At 41.7% G+C, this 26,558-nt stretch overlaps 1 protein-coding gene across 1 annotated transcript in view; it reads left to right on the top strand.

Annotated features, from left to right (window-relative positions):
* The window catches only part of LOC126295196 (eukaryotic translation initiation factor 2 subunit 3), a 110,293-nt gene that overhangs the window by 31,088 nt on the left and 52,647 nt on the right, over positions 1 to 26,558 (top strand). The window contains exon 6 of the mRNA XM_049987507.1: positions 12,681 to 12,839. Coding sequence (XP_049843464.1) covers positions 12,681 to 12,839 — 159 coding nt within the window. The remainder of the gene's footprint in view (positions 1 to 12,680; positions 12,840 to 26,558) is intronic.

Genomic DNA, 26,558 nt, shown 5'->3' with positions numbered 1-26,558 from the left:
CCCTCTGTCAGGCGTTCAGGACGTGTAGGACGTGTAATCTGAAGTCTGAACAATCGTCTAAGGCGGGTGCGCCCCCTTGTGAAGTGGGCCCCAGTCGGAAGGAGCGTGCCATTACAGACACTGGGAATTGTGGGGGATTTTGTCGCAGTGAACCAATCACCTACACAATCGATGATAATGAAACTTAAACAGAATTAGGCTGACGATTCATAGACCCTTTCAGCTGCACCACAGTTCCTAGTGGTTTCACGTACTGAAGACAGTCAGTCCTTCACAATGGTAAATCTGTTTATTATTCAGAAAAGTGTCGATGCAGTTGCCGGCCCTGTGAAATCCTGCTCTCGTTTACGGACTGACACTTCGCTTTTTGAGACCACTTCTGATTATCAAGCATAACAACTGCCTGTCGCCTCGCTTCTCCATGGCTATCCCGTTCGTGTCGAGGCCTGTAGAACTTCGAATTCTTTCCGCGGTATTATTTATACTCGGCTGCTTGACGGTCTGCCAAGGCCGAACTCAAGTCTTGACGCAATTCGCTTGTGGAGACACGTTCTCCACATTTTTGACAGTCATCCTATGATGGCAAACTGCATTTGTTATAGGCAGATGCGTGTAAACTGTCATTGTGTTCTTCGGGATAGCAAAAAAGCTAGTTGGATTTCACTCACTAGTTCTTTCACAGTTCCATCCCTTCCTGTGTCGTGTGGGCCAACCTTTGACGGGTCTCTGGAACCGAGATTCGTTCCTCTCTTTCTGGCCGACAGTAGCTGACGATGTCGTCGGGACCCTATTGCTGCCTCTAGACACCTCGGGGCGCGATTTTGTGGAAATTTCTTACTCTTCCCACTATAACCCTAACTTCCTCCATCGGAAACAAGTGGAGGAGGCTCAGGCGGTGCCCTTCTGTTCCCAGAATCGTGAGTGCTACAATGCCGCCTTTACTATGAGGGAGCTAGATCGTGCTCTGTTTACCCCAATCCTTTGCCCTGGGGCCAGGTGCTGTCCACATTCAGATTTTGAAGCACCTTTCTCTCGGAGGCAAGCACTTTCTGCTTAATACATGCAACCGCATCTGGGCACAGGGCACATTTCCCGGACGTTGGGTGGAGCCACCGTAATACCAGTACCTGAGCCCGGTAAGGACAGAAACCTTTCTTCTAGCTACCGCCCAATCTCCCTCACTGGCAGCGTTTGCAAGATGATGGAATGTACGATTCGTGCCCGGCTGGTATGGCGCCTCAAGTCTCACAATTCACTAAGCACTGCACAATGTGGATTTTGAACATGCTGTTCTGCAATTTACCATCTCATTGCTTTGTCCACCTGTGTCATGAAAGGTCTTCTGCTGAAATCTCGGACTGCAGCTGTGTTATTTGATTGGGAGAAGGCCTAAGACACCTGCTGGAGAACTGGTATCCTCCGTACTCTCTACATGTGGGGCTTCTGTGGCCGCCTGCCTCGATTCTTTCGGGGAATTTTTAATAGACAGAGTTTTTGAGGTGCGCGTGAGTTCTGCCTTGTCTTGGACACCTTTATCCAGGAAAACAGTGTGCCTCAGGGTTCCGTCTTGATCGCCGTCCTCTTTGCTATCGCCATTAATCCTGTAACGGTCTGTTTCCCGCCGGGCATCTCAGGCTCCCTTTTTGTTGTCGATTTTACCACATATTGCAGTCCTCCGTGGACTCGTCTCACTGAGCGGCATCTTCAGCGTGTCTCAATCACCTTTACTCCTGGAGCATCAACAACGGCTTTGTTTTTTCATTGACAGAACTGTCAGTATGAATTTCTGGTGGCGCAGTTGGATCCTCCCACTATCTTTACATCTTGGACCTGTTGCCCTTCTGTTCATTGAAACTACAAAATTCCTGGGATCGTGCTTAATAGGAAACTATCTTTGCCCTCCCATGTACCTTACCTGGTAGCACACTCTACCCAGTCCCTCAGTGTCCTACGTATCCTCGATGGTACTTCCTGGGGTGAAGGTCGAAACACCGCCTTCCGGTCTCATGTCCATTCAAAGCTAGACTATGGGTGCTTTGTTTATGTGTCTGCACGTCCACCCCTCTTACGCCGTCTCGACACTATCCACCATCATGACATCCATTTGACCACTGGCACCTTTTACACTAGCCCGGTTGAGATTCTGTGTGCTGAAGCTGCTGAACTACCACTGTTCTACTGCAGTGACGTTCTCCTCAGTAGGTAAGCACGTCGTTTGTATACCATGTGTGGCCATCCGTCCTATACATCCTTCTTCAATGACTCCTTCGATCGCTACTATGGGGCACGTCCCTCTTCTGTTACCTCCTGGTGTCCACTTTCGGCACTTGTTATGATGGCTTAACTTCACACAACTTTCCCGGTGGGTGTGAACCACTCACGACCTTGGTTTCGTGCAGCGACCTGTAGTCACCTTGGCTTCATTCACTTCCTAAGGACACTACTCCAGCCTTGGTCTGTCGCCTTCAGTTTCACAATGTTCTCGTGGAACTGATGGCTCTCGGACCGACCGTGGTGTCAGGTGTGCCTTCGTCATTGGCGCCGATGTTTTTCGATATCGGCTTCCGCCACACTGCTCGATGTTTACAGGCAAGCTCTTCACCCTGTATCAGTCCTCAGAGTACATCCGGCGACACGGCCTTTTCAATTGCGTCCTCTGCTCAGACTCTCTCAGCGCACTTCAAAGTCTGTTCGCTGTACACCGCCCATCCCTTAGTGCAGTGGGTCCAGGAAAACCGTCACTTGCTCACTGTTGGTGGATCTACTGTGATGTTTCTGTAGGTCCCTGGTCATGTCTGTCTGCCAGGAAGAGACACTGCTGACGCTGCTGCCAAGGTTGCAGTCTCGTACCTCAGTCCATTGGTTTCTAGATTCCCTTTGGAGATCTCTCTGTTGCCGTCTGTCAGGAGGTTGTGTCACTTTGGCATCGCCATTGGTCCTCCCCTGATGGTTATAAGCTCTGGATTATTAAGCCCCTCCCAGCGGCTTGGACGACCTCCTCTCGGCCTTCCTGCCAGGAGGTGGTGATCCTAACTAGGTCACGTATTGCGCACTGCCTTTTTAGCCATGCACATTTGTTAAGTGGCTCTCCCCCACCACTTTGTACCTGTCCAACACTTCCTGGTGGAATGCCCATTTTCTAACAGTTAACATTTCCACTTGGGTTTATTGTCTTGAGTTATCAACCTTTTAGCGAAAGACGCGCGGGTTGTCGACCACGTCTTACTTTTTACCTGTCATAGCAATCTGGCACAGGCCACTTAATTTTTAGTTCTGTGCCTCCGTTTCTGTACGGTGTCTTTTGTAGCCCTTCCTCCACGTCCCTGTTTTTAGCTTTCTTCTCATAGGTCATTGGGGATTGACATATGATCATTTTTTAACTTCTCTCTGTCTTTGTGTTTTGACTTGGGTGCGTATGATCCCAGTTGTTTTTGTGCCCTAAAACAAACAAAACTCAATGAGTGAAGCAGTGGTGTTTTTGTAGTTTTCAGTGCTTACAGACAAGCAACACTGTGTGAAGTAGGTGCAGAAATCTGAGCCGATGTGACACAGAGCTCGCAAAGCTTTGGACCCAAGTTATCAACGAGATACTGGCAACCTGATAGTGGCTCCTTAGTGGGGTGGGTTTCACAGTACAAACAGTATTTAATGGAGTATTAGGCTAATACACTAATACACATTTAATATGTGCTGTGCAAGCTGATGCACGAAGCATCAGCAGCTCAAAGGTGAATTCACTATAGGCTGCTAGCAGCAGCACGAGAACATGTGTGCGCTCGCGCTCTGAGGTATGTTCTGCCAACAACCTTTAAAATTGTTTTACTACATAGCATTAAATGCATAATAGATTTTTGCTCTTAAAATCTACCACTAATTATAATCTACTGGCATAAAACAATTCATCATCACTCAAAAGTCTTAAAAAACAGTACTCGAGCATATGGTGTCGTACTAAGGCCCAACTCTAACGACCTAACAAATACTTAAAACATAGTAAGCCCATGTCGTACAATAAATAAAATTGTATTTACAAAATGCTAATAACAATGGGAAATACAGATAGTATGTCACACTACAGTGCAATCAGTATCTTAAATCTCATTGTTACAAAAACAGATTTTATATGCCCCAGGACGGTGAGGAAATGGAGTAAAAATGCTGGAATTTTTTTCATCTGGGAAAACACTGGGAACATTTTAGAATTCCAGGAATTTTTCAGTGTTTAAATTTTTATAATTTTGACTGGTAAGAACTGATAGTGTAAAAAGAATTTTACTGCATCCTGCTGCTTCAACATAATACTGCAGCAATAAAATGTAAACGAGTGAATAAAACCAAAATAAAAAAGGTTGCAAAGAATATGCGCCATTTTCAACAACACAGCACAGTGCACACACAAGCGCCTGCCAAAAGCAAAATGTGTCAAAGGCTTTAGGGCAAAAACTATGGAATACTTCATAACAGCAAACTGCTTCCGATGAGTATGACTGTTTACATTAAGTTGGTTTGGAGCAGTTGCCAGAGGGCTCGTGCGAATGCGCAGTTGAGTTGCGTATGAGCAGTAGCTTCTGCTTCTGACTACTTGAAGTGTGCCTGCGGCAATAGCAAGAAACAGTCGTGCCACCCAGAAAATTTTTTCTAGCGCACCGAAGTTGCCAGATTTGCACATGCGATGAGCAGTCTGGGTCGTAGTGGGGATTGAAATAGTGACCTGCATTTACATTTAGTGATTTTTCTGCTTACTCTTCGTTTATAATTCATACATGAAATGAAAACAAAACGGATTTCTGTGGCCGGGATCTATTACGTGAATTAAAATACTTTCAGACAATTACGGAAGGCTGAAATATGTTATTAGTTTCTGTTTTCTTATTTTATTTTATTTCCACATTTCTGGCAGTCGAGCATTAATCACTTTGCACAACAACAAAGTTATTTTTGTCAGTTTGCTAAATAAATGTGGCTGTTATTAATCTTTTTCGCAGATGCAGTCAATTTATATGAAAGGAAGTGTTTCATTCCACACTATTGGCTAGTTTGAATTTCAGTTCATTTTCATCTTCTGGCACATATGGCATTATGCCATAATAAAGAACCAAACGTGAGACAATACAGTACTGTTTGTCCCAGAAAATGTGCGTCCCTAAAAATGCGCTGAAAAGCTTAATATCAGGTTGGGGCCTACTTCATTGTAAACCTAGACATATGAATGTGTCCTTTAAGCTGACTTATGCATTTTAGTACGGTTTACAAAATCCCTATGATCTCGGAGTATCCTCCGATGTCCCGTTTCTTTTATGATGTCGTGTAAGATCTCTTAGTGCTATAAGTGTACGAATGTACAGGTTCCTATATCGTTGTAGCTGCCCAAGCGCAGTAACGTCTATTTTCTTTCGCTCTGTGACAGCTGCTGGAATGAACCCGTGTCATAGAGGTCACGGGAAAATATTGCGAACGGTTCTATCGAAGTTTTATATTTGAAGGAAATTTCCTTTTACGCAAGATGAGTATGTGCAATGAATTTCTTAAATCACAGAGTGTTTGACTCTCATTTAAAACTTAACACTTTGAGTACCAACCACTTGGAATAATTTCGAGCGCATAAGACTAGACATTAATGTCGCTGTTTAAAATTTTACTGGCACATTTGTGTGATGTATCGTAAAGTGTGACACACACAAAAAATCCCATTATTATATGTGAAATCTTAGCTTTTCTAGTAGCTTATTAGCCTTAAAGATCAATGTTATTTGTGAAAGCTTAGCATTTCTTGTAGCTCCTATGTACATTAATTTAAACCATTAACTTGTCCTACATGTATGTTCATCTTACTTAAGTGATATTGCTATTGGCTGACTATATCATGTGTGACATCTGAATACCTGCTGTCGTGAGCTTTGTTTGGCTTACAAAAGTGCATTGCACTCTCTATTTCAATGCTTCAGAAATTAATGTGCTGTTTTTGGTGGAATCCAAATTTATAATTTTGTAATGCAAAAAGAAAATATGCAGCATACATGTTGCTGCCCATTGAAGATCTTTCCAAAAGGCATTCCCTTTTTTTCCTCCGCTTCCCCCGTTGCCAGGTTTCGTATTTTAAAGTGTCGAAGTTTTACACTGGTATATAAAGCCTTTACCATTCAAAGGATTGATATTTTGGTCTACGGAACAAATTTTGTGATTGGATAGAGGATTTTTTTTATAGTTACGATGCAATATAGTATCTTTGTTGGAGAGTGATTGTCTGATGAAGAAGTAACTTCAGGTATGCCTCAGGAAGGTGTGTTGGGACCCTAGCTGTTCATAATGCGCATTAATGACCTTGTGGACAATATTAATAGTAATCTCAGACTTTTTTTGCAGTTGCTACAGTTGCCTGTTATGAAGTACTGTTGGAAAAGAATCTGCACAAACACTCAATCAGATCTTGGTAAATTTCAAAGTGACATGAAGATTTGGCTTGCTTTAAATGAACAGAAATGTGAAATTGTGCAGATCCCAAAATGAAGAAAGAAAAAGAAAATGTAGTATCCTATGTCTGTGACATCAATGTGTCACGACCGCAGTCAGTCAAATTGCACAAATGTTTGGGTGTCGTAGTTTCTAGGGACACGAAGCGGAACAACTGCGTAAGCTCGGCTATATGTACGACAGGTAGGAGACGTAAGTTCATTGGTAGGGTGCTTGGAAAATGCATTCAATCAATAAGGGAGACTGTTTACAAAGCACTTGGGCATCCCATCTTAGAATACTTCTCAAAAAACCAAACAGGGCTCACAGAAGATACAAAATACAGACACAGGATTTACAACACGAATGGTCACATTTGCTTGAGTTATGAGATACTGTCACTGAAGTGTTGAAAAACGTGAATTGGTAGACTCTTGAGAATAGACACAAACTTGTTTCAAGAACCAGTATTAAGAGAGGAATCTGTGAATATACAACACCCCTTCAACATATTGCTTCTGCGGGGATTGCAAAATCACAAAGAGGTGCACCACAGAAAGAGGTATGAGACCAGTAATCCTTCATGCGCTTCATGTATTATTAGAGTGGAGAGAAACCCTAATGTGTACTAGAATGCTAAGTACCCACTGCCATGCAGTTCATTGGCCTCATCAGTCAGAATGTAGATGTAGGTGAAGGAAAAACTGGAGGTGTCCCTGCACAGCCTTCAGCCAAATGGCATTTGGAAACATTTTGAGCATAGGTTTGGGGGAGCGAGATTAATGCAAATGTGTGTAGGCTCAAAGGGTGCCTTCAGTGGTGGTTGGCACTAATGGGATGTATTTGGTGAGTACTCACTTATGCAACACCACTGTGATTTGTCTTTCTGTCTAATCTGATGAACACTGCGGCCAGCGTATGACTAGTAAACAGCTTGTAATGGAATACTTAGTATTTGGTGGTAACAAAACTTTGTTGAACTATTCAGTATTGCCACACAAACACCAGCTTTCACCATTCCAAAGTTATAATTAATTTTTTACTAACAGAAAATAGACAAACATATAGAAAAATGATCTGTTCTGGGGATGTTGCCTTTCAAAACTCAGAATGATATCTAGCACACTGGGCTTCATTAACAGGTGTAACTAGTCATAAAAAAATATAAACTTCCACACTTTTTAAACAATGGAAGCTCCAGGTTGGAATACAAACAATGTAGGAAAAGATAGATTGCTGCTTACCCTAGAGAAAACATGTTAAGTTGCATATAGGCACAATGAAGACATATACATAAAGCTTTCAGCCACAGCCTTCAGCAGCAAAAAAAGAAACCCATACCTCATGCACACATGGCCACCAACTCCTTGAACCTTTCTTTTATTTCCATCGTTGCTTCTTCGACATATAGATAGAACAGTAGGGGTGAAAGACTATATCACTATCTTACACCCTTTTTAATCCGAACACATCATTCTTGCTGTTGCACTCTTCTTATTCCCTCTTGGCTCTTGTACAGGTTGTAAATTACCTCTCTTTCCCTATAGCTTACCAGTATTTTCCTCAGAATTTCAAGCATCTTGTACCATTTGTCAGTGTCGAACACTTTTTCCAGGTCGACAGATCCTGTGAACGTGTCCTGATTGTTTGTCTTCAGTCTTGCTTTCATTATCAATGGCAATGCCAGAACTGCCTCTCTGGTGCCTGTATCTTGTCTAAAGCCAAACTGATCATGATCTAAGACATCCTCAATTTTCTTTTCCATTCTTCTGCATATTCTTGTCAGCAACTTGGAGGCATGAGTTGTTAAGCTGACTATATACTAATTCTCACTCTTGTCAGCTCTGGTAGGCTGTGGAATTGTGTGTATAATATTTTTCCGAAAGTCAGGTGGTATAGTGCCAACTTCGTATATTCTGCACACCAATGTGAATAGTAATTTTGTTGCCACTTCCTCCAGTGATCTTAGAAATTCTGATACAGTATCATCTATCCCCTCTGCCTTATTTGATCTTCAGTCAGCCAAAGCTCTTTTAAATTCATTTGTAATACTGGATCCCCTAACTCCTCAAAATCTCCTCCTGTTTCTTCTTCCTTCACATCAGACAAATCTTCCCCCTCACAGAGCCCTTCGGTGTACTCTTTCCACCTATCTGCTCTCTCCTCTACATTTCACAGTGCAATTCTCGTTGCACTCTTAATGTTACCACCCTTGACTTTAATACAACCGAGGGTTGTTTTGACTTTTCCATATGCCGAGTCAGCCGTTTTGAAGATCATTTCTTTTTCGATTTCTTCACAATTTTCATGCAGCCATTTCATCTTAACTTCCCTCCCCTTCCTATTTATTTCATTCCTCAGCAACTTATATTCCTGTATTTTTGAATTTCCCTGAACTTTTTGTGCTTCCTTTTTTCATTGATCATCTTAAGTATTTCTTCTGTTGTTCATGGTTTCTTCGCAGTTTCCTTCTTTGTACCTATGTTTTTCTTTCTTGGAATCCTCCTGTATCTCCTGGCCTTTTCCTAGTATATCACCTTTGTGATTCGTGAACAGATTAATCGCTATTACTAGCTGACATTTATTGCAGAACTCAGTCTTTCACCTCTCTCATTCCTAGTACCAAGCACATATTTTCCCGTAACCCCTTATTCTACTCCATTCCCTACAGCCGCATTCCAGTCCCCCATCAGTATTAGATTTTCATCTCCATTTATGTACTGAATTACTGTTAAATATCCTCACATACTTCCTCTATCTCTGCACCTTTAGCTTGCGACATTGACACGTATACCTGAACTATCATTGTTGGTGTTAGTTTGCTGTCAGTTCTGATGAGAACAACCCTATCACTGAACTGTTCACAATAACACACTCTCTGCCGTGTCATTATATTTGTAACAAATCCTACTCCTGTTATATTGTTTTCTGCAGCTTCTAACATTCTCTGATACTCATCTGACCGGATATCCTTGATCCTTCTCATCCTCCCATTTCACTTCACTGACCCCCACCAGATCGAGAATGAGTCTTTGCAGTTACCTTTCCAGATTTTCCAGCTTCCCTACCATCTTCAAACTTCAGACATTCCCTACCTCGACTTTTATAATGTTATCCTTTGATTGGCTATTCAGTCTTTTTCTCAAGGTCACCTACGCTTCGGCAGTCCCCTCCAGGACTCCAAATAGGGGACTAGACTGGAATCTTTTGCTAATGAAAGGATTATCATGGCACTTTTTCAATTACGGGCCACAGATCCTTTGGGTACACATTGTGTGTCTTTAATACAGTGGTTTCCATTGCCCTCTGCATCCTCATGCCATTGATTATTGCCAATTCTTCCACCCTTAAAGGGGCAGTATTGTAGTGTAGTGAAGTTTAACCCTATATTAAATGGGAAATACCTTGATATTGGAATAATAAAGTGTGCAATTATTTTATTTACAATAAATGTCGGTTATTGTCCAGAATTGCATTGTTCTTGACCATTCCTTGTCAACAAACGAAGACTTTTCAGGCGTGCCAAATTCTTCACTGTTTCTGAAAAAATTAAAATGTCATTGGCAGACCTCAAAGTTTTTATTTCTTCTCCATAAACTTACAATTCCTACTCCAAATTTCTCTTTCCTTCGCTGCTTGCTCATTGTACAGATTGAATAACATTGGGGATAGGCTACAATTCTGTGTCACTTGCTTCTCAACCACTGCTTCAATTTCATGCCCCTAGACCCTTATAACTGACATCTGGTTTCTATACAAGTTGTAAACAGTCTTTTGTTCCCTGTATTTTACCCCCACTGCCTTCAGAATTTCAGAGAGAGTATTCCAATTAACAATGTCAAAATCTTTCTCTTAAGTCTGCAGATGCTATAAACTTAGGTTGGTTTTCCCTAACCTACCTTCTAAGAGAAGTGGTAGGGTCAGTATTGCCTTTCTGTGGAATCCAAAATGATATTCCCTGGGGTTGGCTTCTACCATTTTTTTTCTATTCTTGTGTAAAGAATTCATGTTAGTAGTTTGTAACCATGACTTATTAAACTGATAATTCAGTAATATACACACCTGTCAGCAACTGCTGTCTTTGGAACTAGAATTAGTGCATTCTTCTTGAAGTCTTAAGCGTATTACTCATGTGTCATACATGTTGCACACCAAGTGAAAGAGCTGTGTCATGGCTGGCTCTCCCAAGACTATCAGCAATGTTGTCTGGTCTCAGCACCTTGATTCGTCTTATATCTTTCAGTGCTGTGTCATATTCTTCACGCAGTATCATATCATCCATCTCATCTTCATTTATCTCCTCTTCTAGTTCAATAATGTTGCTTCAAGTTCATCTCTCTTGTATAGACCCTCTACATACTCCTTCCACCTGTAAGCCTCTTTATATTCATACTACTGCTTCTCTTCTCTCCAAAGGTCTCTGGGTGTAGGGTCTATCTTTCTCCTAGTGGTATATGCATGTAAACCCTTAAATTTATTCTCTAGCCATTTTACACTTCCTATTAGTTAAAATGTTTAGACATTTGTATTCCCTTTCACTACTTTCATTTGCTGCATGTAATAATTGAATTAACCTTTGTGCAGGTCGACATTAGTTAACACTCGTATAATTAGTTACACTTTCCGTGACTTAAAAACCAAATGATTTTACACCTTCCTCCACTCACGTAACACAAATCAAATCAAAACCAAACCACATATGCAGTTAAGGAAAATAGTGCATTAATTGATTGTCTGCACTGTTTCAGTTCTCGTTCCTTCCTCCCACACGGTGACTCCCACTTCTGCTTCTTACGATCGCCTGATCCATTCGTGATCATTCAGTATCTCCTGGCTAATCAGTCTTGTCCATCACCTGCTGCTGCTCTCCAGTGGCAAACACGAGAGTGTCCATTTCGAGCTCATCCTCTGAAGAAACTGATTGATTTTGATGAAACCTGTCACAGTGTCAGAAATTGCTTTTAACAGGGCAGTTCTTTAGTAATGCTAAGAATCACATTTCCTTTGTATCACAGTAATATTGAACTATAACTGTTTGGCTGCAGCCTTCATCTGTTCCACTAGTATGTTTTGTTAGTGAGTTACTAAAGGAGAATCTACAGAAGTATGGCTGGAGTCAAAGTAAATACAAATGGAGAATTCAACTAATTCTATGCACAACATTAATAATGTGCCGTGCTGTATGTGTCTCTATACATCCCACTCTGAACCAGGAAAATCTAAACACTTTCTTCTAGCCGAAATGATGTCGAGCATATCTACATCTTCTCTCACTGAGTCTCTTGGCGTGTGGCGTAAGATGCTGTGGGTAACCCTTTCCTGTCAAAGTGGGAAATGATGTAGAGGAAGAACAACTGAATGTGAGCTGACATGTTTAAGATTTTCTCATCCTGCTCACTTGGCTACACGCACACGGGAGTAAGTAATGTATTGCTCTACTCTTCTGCAGAGGTATGCTCTCGAAATTTCAATAGTAAACTACACGGTGGTGCACAGTGCCCGCCTCGTAGTGTCCGCCCCTGGAATTGGCTCAGCATCCCAGTGATGTTCTCTCATTTACTGAACGAGCTTGTGATAAAAATGCACTGCTCTTCTTTAGACATTCTCTCTCTTCTGTATTGATCCTACCTTATGAGGTCCACAGAGAGAGCAGCGCTATTGGAGTAACGGCGAAAGTAGGGCTTTGAAAGCTGCTTTTTTCCTGCATAGACTAAACTTTGTGGTGATTCACCCAAGGAATCTGTCACCTGCCTCTCCTAGGACTAAATATTGTGAAGTTCTGTCAGAGTGTAAATAATTTAGGTGTAAAAGTAACAACTAACCAAATAGCAGAGGCATTGTGTTGCTGGCAATCATAAAAACAACACTGAAAACTTTGGTAACTTTCAGATGAATTCTTTTTCGAGCTTAAGTATGTACATTAGTGCTTGTGGTCCGCCGCCCCCCCCCCCCCCTTCCGCCGACCCCCCCACTCCCCCACAGAAAACCACACACACACACACACACACACACACACACACACACACCTCTATTTCCCACAGATGCACTAATGATCTCAGGGCTTATTACTATAAACACTGGTTGCATTGCATCATACTGTATAAATTTGTCTCATATTTATTTACGAAGGGCTACCCTAACAGCAATAGTGGCTTTGTCACCTGGAAGTAGAGTACTCGTAGAATGTCATACAGAATCGTGCCATCACATGCTCTAACGCTATGTTTCAGCTGGGAACGAGTCTTGTCCACAGCCGCAGACGTCGGAGCATCTGGCGGCCATAGAGATCATGAAGCTGAAGCACATCCTCATCCTGCAGAACAAAATTGACCTCGTCAAGGAGGGACAGGCCAAGGAGCAGTATGAGCAGATAATAAAGTTCGTGCAAGGTGAGACCACTTATGGGCTGTCTTACAAGTAAAGTTAAGTTCCCATTTCTTGTCGGGTAGGTTCAACAGTTGGTATGCTGTATTTGTGACAGGGTTTGCCTCAGGATAAATACTGTTGGGAAATTAATCTTCAATTCATTGCAAGGAATTGGTGTCTTTCCTCATTACTCTTCTTTGTTTGTTAATTAAAACTTTGAAGCCTGGCATTTTGGCATCTGTTTATGTACCGACAATAAAATCCCACTTTTTTATGTTCCGTGAGTCATTGTTTCCCAACTGTTTACTTTACCAGTCCATTCAAATTCTGTATGTTCAGAATGTCAATTCCCACCCTCTTCTACATTATCATAATTGTAAATTTTCCACCTTTTACACTTATAAACATCAATAATAGAGAGAAACAAAATCAGAACAGGCAGCTTGTAGCTGAGGTATAGTGATGTTGGCAAGGTGTTTTAAAAACATTACACAATATAATTATTTGAGCTCTAGTCTCCCTAGTTCTGAATCTGTAGAAATTGTTAGAAGTTGGAACAGCTTGTGCCGTTTGTGCTTCTTCTTCCAACACTTCTATCCTAACGAAAACCACACTGTGTGTTGTGTTGTTCGTATTCACGTAACTGTACAAAGTATTCAGTTGGGCTAAAACTTCAGAATTAGCGCGAACAAAAGGAGAATTGACAAAAATCTACACGAGCTATTGTATCAACTCTCTCGAATAGTCTGCAGCTCGAGGTCTCGCGGTCGCATTCTTCCTTCCAGAGCACAAGGTTCCGGGTTCGATTCCTTGTGGGGTGAGAGTGTTTCACCTGCCTAGAGATGACTGGGTGTTGTCCTCATCATTTCATCATCATTCGTGAAAGTGGTGAGACTGGACAGAGCAAAGCTTTGGATTTTGTACGGTTGCTAATAACTGCGCTGTTAAGCACCCCACAAACCAATCATCATCATCCTCCTCTTTCGGTTTGGGGTGATATACCAACCACTTTCAGGCTGTCATATGTGCAGCGCATTTTTTGAAAAAAGTGTGAACTTTGTGGCAGTTGTTGGCATAATATTTTGCCAAAGAGATACATATTACCAAAACACTTGTTGCAATGTAGGAGAAACTAAAATTTGATTAATTATTGACTGAATGTAAAAAATTTAAATAGCTGCTCATTAAGAGTTATAATCTCGTAAAGTTTAACCCAGTAAGACAAGAATTACAGTTAAAAACTGTGTGTTTATGTTAGCTTAACTGAAAATGCGCAAGTATCCTGGCTTAATTCGCCGACTACTTGAGTGTGAGAGTGCTGACTGTTGACAGACCTTACACACAATTTCAAATCTCAAAAACTTTTGTCGCTAACACCCTCCTCAAAATAGTGCGCGAAAAAAAGTATATTACTTACTACATTTTCACTGTTAGTCCAGTAAAACTTATGATGTATTTACACTTTTTATTAACAACCACTGTATACACAAAAATTACGACTGCACACCTAATTATGATGAGACTAGAGAAATATTAAAACAACTATTAACTGCTCGAGTAGTCTCCTGTCACTGGCAACTGAATGCTACGGTGGAGAGGGTGCGAGTGGACGAGGCCCCACTGGTAGGGCCCAATGTGTCGGTATTTGCTGGCCGAGGGTGACGGCAGCTCGCTAGCTTCGCCCGGCCTCCGCTGGCGCCTCCACGCTGCGATACCAGATGGCACGGGAGTCTACTTTACTTTCAGGCGTGATATTTTATTATTTTTCTACTGCTAGCTCTATATGCAACACAGTAGCAGACAGAAACCACATGTACTACTGACAGTACCTGCAAAAATTGTATCATTTTACGACACTTAGTTAAAGAAATATGATGATTTGTCTGTGCAAGTTAGATTCTTTAAAGTGTCTAGGGTAGAAGTCTACTGTCAAAATACAGTTGATTTCGTATTTAATATGCAGCAGGCACAGAGAATTTATTTTTATTGTGCTGCAGTTTGTAAGTTTTATAATAACGCTAGTAGAGACAATGGTAATATAAATTGTTTTTGCACTATAAAGTTATGTCAGCAATATTGGTTTTTTATAAATTTCCCTGAAATTTATTGAAGACAAAATGTAACTGTGGCAATGTATCTTCATACAATTTTGTCGTGGTAGTCACGGCTGCAGATTTTGTGTGGCTTTTTGCAGTAATGTAATCAAGATTATGTGGAAATCATTAATTGAATTGGTTCTACAGGGTTACAAAACAAGAGAAAAGAAAGAAATAATCAGTAATTAGCAGAAAAAATGGCAAAAAAATCCTTATTAGAAGTCTGTGGCAAAAATGGATATTTGTGTTGTTGAATTGAGAATCTAGTTTCAGATGCACATAATTCTTCCAAGAATATTCAGTTATCCATAGTCATTACAGTGACACAGTTCTCTAACTTGTAACAGCAGAAAAAGAGAGAAGTAAAAAAGAATGTGGGTACATTGGTGGAATGGAAGGCTGTCTAGTGCTGGGGTGGGCATGGGGAAGGGGATAGTTGGGTGAAGGATGTCACTAACAAAGATGAGGCCAGGAGGGTTATCGGAAAGTAGTATACAGGGTGTTACAAAAAGGTACGGCCAAACTTTCATGAAACACTCTTCACACACAAAGAAAGAAAATATGTTATGTGGACATGTTTCCATGAATGCTTACTTTCCATGTTCAATCTCATTTTAATACTTCTCTTCAAAACACATTAATCATGGAATGGAAACACACAGCAACAGAACGGACCAGCGTGACTTCAAACACTTTGTTACAGAAAATCTTCAAAATGTCCTCCGTTAGTGAGGATACATGCATCCACCCTCTGTCTCATGGAATCCCTGATGTGCTGATGCAGCCCTGGAGAATGGCGTATTGTATCACAGCCGTCCACAATACGAGCACAAAGAGTCTCTACATTTGGTACCGGTGTTGGGTGGATGAGAGCTTTCAAATGTCCCCATAAATGAAAGTTGAGAGGGTTGAGGTCAGGAGAGTGTGGAGGCCACGGAATTGGTCCGCCTCTACCAATCCGTCGGTCACCGAATCTGTTGTCGAGAAGTGTACTAACACTTCGACTGAAATGTGCAGGAGCTCCACTCGCACGCAAGTGTGTTTGTTAGGTATCAGTAACACACATTAAACCCCCACTCCCCTCTTCTTTAAAGAATTGAACTCGTACGTATTATAAAACAGCAGCATCAAACGCCTTATTACTGTATAGTGTGTTAAATATTTGACATTAGTAATGTAAGTGAGAAAAAGTTTGGAAAACGAGCAAAATTATGTGTAAAGTTTGTTGGTAGTTGGTAAGTGCTCTCATTATCAAACACTGAATGAGTTTACACTGAATATTTTGCCTTCCACGCTAAGCAAAAGCTTGTTTTTCGTACTCACAGTGTTTGTGTCTTAACGTCTGAACTGTGTGTAAGGGCTGAAGTTTCACTAAAAGAACAGCAGTGACGTAGGTGGTGATAAACTCTCTTCCTTTCATCGTGTTGTATGAAGTGTCAGTGAGAAATTTCATTAAGATTTGAAATTATATATAAAGTTTATCGCATGTCATTAAGTGCTGTCATTTCCAAATATTGAGTGAATTAAGTTCAAGTATTTGTGCACTTTCAGCGATACTACCTCTAGACACGCACAGCTTCTAACTGTAATACTTATCTTACTGTGTTAAACTTTTAAATTAACAGCATACTTTGTAACGACTAGATTACGATGGAATTTTAGATTTTTAAATTCGTTAAATAAAGACACGAAATATTGAAAATTGAATTTTTGTTGCTCCTTGGAAGCCTTTAGACAGCCGATCTGCAACTGGTACCAGGTTCCAGGATAGTTGCTTGGTAATTTAGATATTAGTTGAGAGACTCTGTGTTAGAGTGTGGAGAACATCAAACTTTAAAAAGAATGGATTCTAGACAGAAAGTATTTAATAGTAAGAATATTTTATATTAGTCTCTAAATAAGACGCTTAGAGGCAGAGAGAAACAGAATACCACTCTTATAATGATATGATTGCATTAAATCTAGATGTGTATATGCTCTGGAATGGCATTGCAGCACATTGCCGTTCTCTCTCTACAGTAACAGTCACTTTTGTCTCCAGAAACAGCCTCGGAAAAGCATCAGGATTGTTTACAGCACTCTATTACACTGTATTTGTTATACACCTGAGGCACGCGCCTGTAGAGTGTGGAGCTGATATGGTATTTTGGGTTCTGCCTCATGTGGCACTGTGATCTTAGTTAGTTGCACTTGCACATTCTGTGACACAACACTTGCATTCACTTTGTCTGCACCAGTAGGTGCACTCACTGTTACTTCGTTATTCGTACCTCTGTGGTGGTGGTGGTGTGTGGAACGGGTGGGGTGTTGCAATTGCCAGACCCTGGAAAACATGTATTTTTTCACCAAAAGGTGTCAGTGGCATTGTCTGTTATCATCCACCATTCGTAACTTCTGAAAAGTTAGTATAGTGGTTGGTTAGTCTCTCTTGGATCCCTAATACCATTATGTGCCAGAGTGAAAAAATATGGCACTGTGTTCCTGTATAACCACATTGACAGATATCATTGTCTTTACCATTGAGGTGGATACGGACTTTGGCCTGTCAAGTAATGTACTGTGCCTTGCCTGGGGTTTTACACAGCCGAAGGTGAGGCATCTGCGAATGCACAGGAAAAGGTCTTGAAGTCTTTGACTCTTTTCATTACTGTCCCAGTTGTCCTACCATTTACCCACTTTCCAGTTCAAGGAGCTCAACCCTAGTTGTTACCCTGTGGTCTAAGATTTGTTCAACATTTATGTAATGAGTTGGAGGCTGCATGACATCTTGCTGTAATTTCTGCTGGGTAGATTCCTAGGCTCGCCGTTAGGGCATCAGTTGGGACATAGCCAAAGTCCCGTGTGAGTTTCAGGAGCACATCCCTCTGTGCACATTGCAGGATTTGCCTGTTCCGTGTGCACTGAAGTCTGTGTGCTAATAGCCATAGTTTGTAGCCCATGATGGATATGAAAATGGAATTGTGGTAGTCCCCCTCCAACCGTTTCCATAAGTTTGTTCAAAGGTCAGAGGAAGGCAACGGCATAAGGACAATACTGAGTAAAGAACTGTGGCATTTAAACCGACATTTGAGTTAGAGATTTACCTTTTTACCATCAGTGTGAGGGCCATTCATACTTCTGGAGCCTCTTTACAGTGAGTGACGGGGTACCTCGTACCACTGTTAGGTGTCCCACTTCCTGTTCCACTCACCAATGAAGTGAGGGGAGACGAACGTCACGGCCATTAAAATTGTTCTGCAGCCCGTCGCAGAAGCTGCGACTCTGAACTTCCTCAATATCATTTTGCAAAAAGATAACCTCCTTCCGTCCTAGAATTTCAACAGAACTAGCTGATTATTTCTGAAACACTGTTGTAACATTTGAACAAATGTAAAATATAGTGACATTGCTGTGGAATTTTCCACGTCTTCTCTCTGTCCGGGCTCCTACGGTCTCGTTACATTCAATCGGTACTGGACGAGTGTTCTGCGCGCTGTCTCCTATGTAGATGTGCTACTCTTTCCCAGAAATCTGGCAATAAACTGTCGGCAGCCATTCTTCTTCCCTATAACTGCCTTCCCACGATTGTTCCATTTCACATTTTCACAATTTTACCCTTAAATATTTAATGGCCATGGCGGAGTCCAGCAGCATACCGTTAATACTGTGTTCAGATGTAATTAATACTATATTCAATCATTGCAGTAATTTCTTTTTTACCACTCCATCTGTGAAGAAAATAGTGCGCTGTGGTAGGGCAGATGCTGTTTTGGTCCTCTTTATTTTGTTAATTTAGGTACTTATTTGGTCAGGATGAAGTACGTAATGCAAGTTGAAGGGAGGAAGTAGTTCATATACTTATTGCTTAATACCGGAATTCACTTCGTGGCTGAGGAAAATCCTCCGTGCGGCAGAATCTCAGAAGGGATTTCTTCTACCTACTTGCACTAACTTACATTTATCCACATTTGAAGCTATCTGCACATGTGATGTGATGCAGATGAGGAACACTCATCTGGTTCTCCAGCTCAAAGCTCATTGAGTCAGTCGCATATTTGAAAATTTAATGTACTGTGGTAGGTATTTCAGGTTGTAGAATGTGCGTGTTATCACAAATCTCTAGTTTGTGAGCTATTTTTTTTTTCTCAGCATGGAGGGTGGGGGAACACTTCCTAGGTTCATCTCATTTTAAGACTATGGGGAGGTGGGGAGGATGATGAGTAAGTCTCCATTTTTACAAAGTCACTTTATGCCCTGTTCATGTAGCTTTAGGTCAGTAAGTGGTTTTTTAGAGAAGAGGTAAATCACCGAAATACCAACTCTTGCAACATTCACATGCAGGGGGAAAAAGTAGACAAGTCAACACCTTCTAGACATGTCCATAAACGTTGCACTCATTCACAATGACAATGGAATTTCATTTGGTTAGCAGTGTGAAAAACGATGTATTTTTTTACTCACTTGTGCAAGAAAAATTATCTGGGCACCTATTAGCTCACTGAGTTAATGTCAGAAAAGGTTGATTAGGAAGGAAAAAAATATTATAGTTACAAAATTTTGTACACTGCTAGGGGAGTCTCATGAACAGTATACTAAAAATCCTGACTGGTGGAGTGTGTGTTGGGATGGGGGAGTTCAAAGGGTTGGTCACTCCCCCCCCCCTCCAAATGACTTAAAAAGTGCACCTTTTAGTGAAAATGTTAAAAAAAATTAAACTGTGTTAAATTTCCTACAAAAAAGAACCTATATTACTTTTTTCCTCTAGGAGTAGTAGTTTCCACAGTCTGGATACAGAAAAATTGAAATTTAAGCAGTGGAAAACTGAGGATGCAATAGTGACAATATTATGAAAAGGATAGATCGCTACTCGGCATATAGCGGAGATGTCGAGTTGCAGAATTGTGCCTATCTGTGACTCGGCATTTCTGCTATATGGTGAGTAGTAGTCTATCCTTTTCACAATATTATCGTTAAATGAAGTAAGTTAACACAGCGTGGGATGCAGATGTAAGTTACTAATAACACTAATGTGGGCAATGTCTGTTACCAAAATATGTGTAAATGTCTGTACACTGTTCTATACTGCTAGAGGAGAAGTTGATCCATAGTTATCATGCACAACAGCCGTAGTGTTCTTACGGGAAAGCCAACTTTGCCCACCACGTGTGCTGCTTGCTTGTTATTTTACAGGCAGACTATTCCTCACCAACATTTCCTGCCCAGTTCTCTTATTCCAGTAGACACAATAACTTCACTGAGCACATGTTTATATAGTGAAGTTACTTTCAATTTATTGTGTGGGTACTACTTATTTGCATTTATTAAATGAGCTGTTATGTAAAATACAATCTTGTGTGCTCAATTTGTACGATGTTAGTAACTCGTGCGGTGTCAGTGGGAATGGGAATGGATCTGTGTATGTGACACCTGAGTGTCGTGTGTCATTGATGATGAGCTATAATGCTGTGCGATTGTGTTTTTGTCACTTGGTGAACTGATGAATCGCCAAAACATTACTGCACTTGTACCACCATCAGTTGTGTTACTGGAAGCCTGCACAAATATTTTCCATTCAGGGATTGCTGTCACTTGTATACTAGGCTGCACCTAGTGGAATCGCTTACTATACCTCAAAGGTGTAACTTTCGATATGTCTGATGGAATGGGACCGATCGTGTTAAAGTCGAAAACAGTAGCTTGCTGTAATGCATTGCTGAGATAATTTAAGCCTGTGGGCCTCTTCAAATTTTTGATCTGGGTCTGGGATGATGTATTTGAGACCCTCACACTGTGAAAACTACTCCAAATGGTGATGGTGGATAAAATATCATCGACATGGTCAGATAAGTATTGACAGTGTGGTCCACCCGGGACAGACTCTTCGTGTGGCAGATAGTCGGCAGCTCTGGCTGTTGAGCACATTTTACACACTGGCTTATGTAGAAACTGCAAATAAGTACTCTATAAACTGATAGACAACTCCACTATATGACACGATCTCAGTGAAGTTATTTTGTCCACTGACGTTAGAGAACTGGACAGGAAATGCTGTCAAGATATAGTTTGTAGATTCAAAAGCGAATGGTCTAGGGAAATTGCCATTCTTGGAAGACCACTACAGCTATCATACATGATGACTCAGAATCAATTCCTCCTTGAGCAGTGTAGAACAGTGTGCAGACATACGTAGATTCTGTCCATATGCATTACCTGTATTAGTGTTATTAGTAACTCATATCTACATTCCACGTAGTGTTAACTTATTTTATGCAAAATAAAACCTTCCCCAGGCATGTTTGCACAGTGTGTTGCCAGTGATTCATTGGGTGTGAAATACCCTATAGTTGTTTCTTCGAACATAGTGGGGTAGAAAGACTGGCGAGTCACCTACTCGATCCTCAGTTTGCAGACCTATGAATGAGGGAAGTGTGGGAACACAATCTTGTGATCTACTTTTCTTCGCACTTATATTCTACACATCTTCTGCCATCCTCTGTGTTGCAGTCCTGGAACACTATTTATCCCTTAACATGGTTCTGCTGCACTTAGGTGTGGTACAGATTTAATATTTGTTTTACACTTAATGATAAAAATTAATTTTTTACCGTTAAAAAAATATTTTTAATAGTCTGATATTTCCATCCCCTGAACACAGAAACAATTAGCCCCGGCCGAAAATCAATAGAATTTATTTTGTAGGAAATTTAACATAGTTCAAATGTGTACTGGGACACATTTTTGGTAGAAGGTGTGGTTTTAAAGTTGTTTGAGAAACAGAGAAAAGTTACAAATGGTTTTCCATTGAGGATAACTGCAGCTGAAGTAAAATGACCACTTTCAGCAGTATGTGAACTGTTTTATTTACAGAAACAAAATCTGTTTCGTTACAGCAAATAACATCTTCAGAACCCTGGCCAAACACCTCTACATAGAGAGAATGTAGCTTGTGAAAAGTACTTTGCTACTTGCGTTTATCACATCAGTTATGACAATTGTCCTGATAAGTATGTGGGGCAGACCCGCAGAGGATTTGGTACCGTGTTCCGAGAACTCCAAAGTCTGAGGCATAAAGTCTGCTTTAACTAGCGCTTGTTTTATTGTGACAGGGTAACAGGTAGCTACTAAGTTAAGTTTTACACAGATAAGTAAAGGGGCAGATCTTAAACATTCTGGAAGAGATTGCAGTTTTGCTGATCTAAAACTATACCCCAACACGCACTTAATCAGATGGAGTTTAGACATTACAACATACTGTTCAACATCGTTTGCCTTTTGAGTACATAATGCCATAGTTTTTGAGCCGATCGATTGAACCTGGGCTTGTCGTTAGATGATACCGCATCTGATCTATTTGATTTTAACAATTTTTATGCTGAAGTACGCTAATGAGCCAAAACATTGACAGTTGCTTGCCAAGAGATAGTGTGTAGCGTGGTGGTGCTGAGGACACGTGATGCGTAAGAGAAGTATGTGAGCAGTGCAGAGAGGAACGGGCAATTGTTCTAGCAACGGTAAGTGGCAGAATGCCGCCGTCTGAATCGGCTTTGACAAGAGAAATTTTCGTGGCCCAGTGTGTGGGAGTCAGCATCTGGGAAAGGGCGAAGCTGGTTTGTGTGCTACTGTCGTAAGCATCTATGGAAAGTGGTTGAAGAATTCTGAAACCACAAGTGGGCAACAAGAAGTTGGGCGTCTGTACCTCATTGTAGAACATACGATCAGAGGCTCGTGTGCTCTCTAAAGCAGGATAGACAGTGATCTGTGGCAGGTTTGGTGCAGAGTACAGTGTCGGCAAAGGCACAATTGTTTCGGAGTACACCGTTCAGTGCACGGGATCGAATGCGGTGTCCTGCGGCAGAAGACCCATACGTGTTCCCGTGTCGACCTGACAGTATTGTGAGTTACGATTACAGTGGGTGCAGGATTATCGAGATTGGATCACAGATCAATGGAATCGTGTTGCCCGGTCGTACTAACCCCGGTTATTGTCAAACCAGGTCGACGGTCGTTTCCGGATATGACGTCATCCAGGTGGACGGCTACTCGAAACGTGTGACGTGCCACACACACGCTCCGGTGGGAGCGGGGTTTCGTTAGAGGGCACAATCACCTGGGCTTCCGTGGGACCTGCGGTAGTAACCGAAGGCACCGTGACGGCTGCGGACGACGTGAACTTTATTGGGGACCGTTCGTAACCCCTTGTGCCCGACGTCTTCCTCGGCAGCAGTGGCATCTTTCGTCACGATAGTTGCCTGTGTCAGAAGGCGAGAATCATGTCGTAGTGGTTAGAGGAGCACGGTAGTGAACTCACGTCGATGCCTCGACTGTCAGTACGGCTGCACTGTGTGATGGGGGCCCGAGTCATCCCCACGATATTTGGATGTGTGCAAAACTTCCCCTGCGGCGTGTACGGCACGCGTGGGCACATTGACCAGTAGCGCGGCCCTGCAGGCTGAAGCGGTGGGAGGGATGCTGTCTGCTGCTTCCCGGTGGGAGTGAGTATTCCTAACCGTGGGCCTTAACTATTGCTAGATGGGGCTTTTTACCTTCTTTTGTTTTCTTATTTTGCTTTTAATATGTCAGTTTTTCAGCTGGTCAGTTTGAACTATCACGCCCTACTCGATACAGGTAATAGTATTTTATTTTGAGACAGTTGAGTCCCCCTCCTTCCTGTATAAGAGCTAAGTGTCTTACTGATGTGTAAGTATTTCATGTTGCTTGTAACAGAGCATAGATTATTTGAGTAGTTACCTAGTTTTATTATCTAAATGTCGATCATACGCTTCCTGAAGACGTGATATGATGTCGTGGAATGAGTAAACAAAAAGGTTCTTACACAGCTGGAGGCATATTATTTCTCAAATATGGATAAAAAGTGACCTTTAAACCCATCCGCACACCAACACTCCCACCCCACCAGTCAGGAATTTTACTATTTCAGGAGACTCCCTTGTAGCTCTGTGCAAAAATTTGTGCTTACAGAAATTTTTTGCCTAACCTTCCTACGTTTAGTGAACTGTGTTACTGGATAGTACTGTGACAGCTCGGACTTTCCTGTGGCTACTTTCAATGAGGTGTACGAATATCTGTGTAGAAATGGCAACCTATTCTTCCTTAACTGCCAAAACCGGAGAAGGTGGTATTAGACACTGGGATATGGAACGAAGTAGATGTTCTGGCTCATCCCAGAGGTATTCCATTGGGTTCAGTCCATTTGAGGAATTTCGTTGTACGCAAATGATTGCCTCACAGATGCTGCTCTGACAGGGTGCATCGATATGCCGGTACAATAAATCGTCACTTCTGAACCGTCCCTTTACTGTATGCAGTACACAGTTCTGTGTAATGCGTTTGATCCTTTTGCATTTAGTGTTTTCCTAATCACAAGAGGGGGGCCTACAAACTAACCACGAGGAAGACAGCCGTGCTGTAACACCACTGTCTCCGTACTTCACTGTCGTCACTACAGACGGTGGCAGGTAACGTTCTCTAAGCATTCGCCACACCCGAAACCTTCCGTCAGATTGCCACACGGTAACTACAATTCATCACCCCGAATCACTCAGTTTCGGCCATCCATTCTCCGATGATATTTCTCTTTACACCGACTAAAGTGTTGCTCAGTACTGACTACCTCCTGTCACTGACTACAAATACGTGTCACTTACGAGGAGCTGCTAGACCGTTCTAGCTCGTTGTTTTTAACTCTCTTCGTACAGTCATTACGCTAACTGGACTGCAGGCTACACTTTGGAACTCACGAGTGATTCCTTCTGTCGGTTTCGTGCAGTTTTTTACGACCGTCGACGGTCCCAGTCTGTCCGTATACGGGGAATGCACGGTCTCAGTTTAGCTGCAGTTGTTCATTTGTGTTTCCACTTCAGTCACATCACCAGCAGTAGGTGAGCGCAGCATTAGAAGCTTTGCAAAAAATTGGTGATGGATTTGTTACTAAGGTGGCATTCGGTGACTAGTCCGCATTTGAAGTCGTAGAGTACTCCTGTCCGACCCGCTCTGATATTACCGCTTCTCTACGACGACACGGTACTTCCTGCCTCGTTTTGGTCTGGCAGGTCCCCCTCTCTTGTGGCGTGGTCTGCATTACGTAGGTGCTTTTGATCAGATGGTGTTTGTTCCACACAGTTTGCTTTCCTTTTCTTAATAAAGTTTGAGTGTTCTTTGTTTCTTAGCCTTTCCATTACTACAGTGATCTTCATTTTATTCACTCATTTTATTTTCTCCGTTATCCTCCATCTCCACATCTCAAGTAGTTAGATTGTGTCACTTTCTCTCTTCTTTAGTGTCCACTTTACATGATTATACAGTGAGCATTTAACTAACCTTTTACTTAATTCCATCTCCATTTTGCTATGTAATAAGTGTTTCTTTTTTTCCCTGGAGAGCTAGCTTTGACATTGCAGTTTTTGCTATTATTTTTTTTTTCACTCGTCAAGTTATCAGTTAGCACTCTCCCCAAATATCTCTACTGAGTAACCTATTTGTTTTGACTTCTTTGTTTTCACTGTCATATCCACTTCGTCATGAATCCCCAAATTTACCTGAACATCTACATCCATACTCCGCAAGCCACCTGACGGTGTGTGGCGGATGGTACTTTGAGTACCTCTATCGGTTCTTCCTTCTATTCCAGTCTCGTATTGTTCGTGGAAAGAAAGATGGCCAGTATGCCTCTGTGTGGTTTCTAATCTCTCTGATTTTATCCCCAAGGTCTCTTAGTGAGATATACGTAGGAGGGAGCAATATACTGCTTGACTCCTCAGTGTAGGTATGTTCCCGAAACTTCAACAAAAGCCCGTACCGAGCTACTGAGCGTCTCTCCTGCAGAGTCTTCCACTGGAGTTTATCTATAATCTCCATAACGCTTCTGCGATTACTAAATGATCCAGTAATGAAGCACGCTGCTCCCCGTTGGATCTTCTCTATCTATTCTATCAACCCTATCTGGTATGGATCGCGCACCGGTGAGCAGTATTCAAGCAGTGGGTGAACAAGTGTACTGTAACCTACTTCCTTTGTTTTCAGATTACATTTAATTAGGATTCTTCCAATGAATCTCAGTCTGGCATCTGCTTTACCGACGATAAACTTCATATGATCATTCCATTTTAAATCACTCCTAATGACTATTCCCAGATAATTTATGGAATTAACTGCTTCCTTTTGCTGACCTGCTATATTGTAGTTAAATGATAAGGGATCTTTCTTTCTATGTATTCGCAGCACATTACACTTGTCTCCATTGCAATTCAGTTGTCATTCCCTGCACCATACGTCAATTCATTGCAGGTCCTCCTGCATTTCTGTACAATTTTCCATTGTTAAAACCTCTCGATATACTACAGCATCATCTGCAAAAAACCTCAATGAAATTCCGATGTCATCCAGAAGGTCATTTATGTATATTGTGAGTAGCAAGGTTCCTACGACACTCCCGTGCGTCACACCTGAATTCACTCTTACTTCGGAAGACTTCTGTCCATTGAGAATCACATGGTGCATTCTGTTATCTAGGAACTCTTCAATCCAATCACACAATTGGTCTGATAGTCCGTATGCTCTTACTTTGTTCATTAAATGGCTGTGGGGAACTGTATCGAACGCCTTGCGGAAGTCAAGAAACACGGCATCTACCTGGGAATCCGTGTCTAT

This window comes from Schistocerca gregaria, chromosome 11 (assembly GCF_023897955.1).
Source record: "Schistocerca gregaria isolate iqSchGreg1 chromosome 11, iqSchGreg1.2, whole genome shotgun sequence".
Lineage (NCBI taxonomy): Eukaryota > Metazoa > Arthropoda > Insecta > Orthoptera > Acrididae > Schistocerca > Schistocerca gregaria.
Note: the sequence above shows the minus strand (reverse complement) of the source record. Positions and strands in the feature narration are given on the sequence as shown.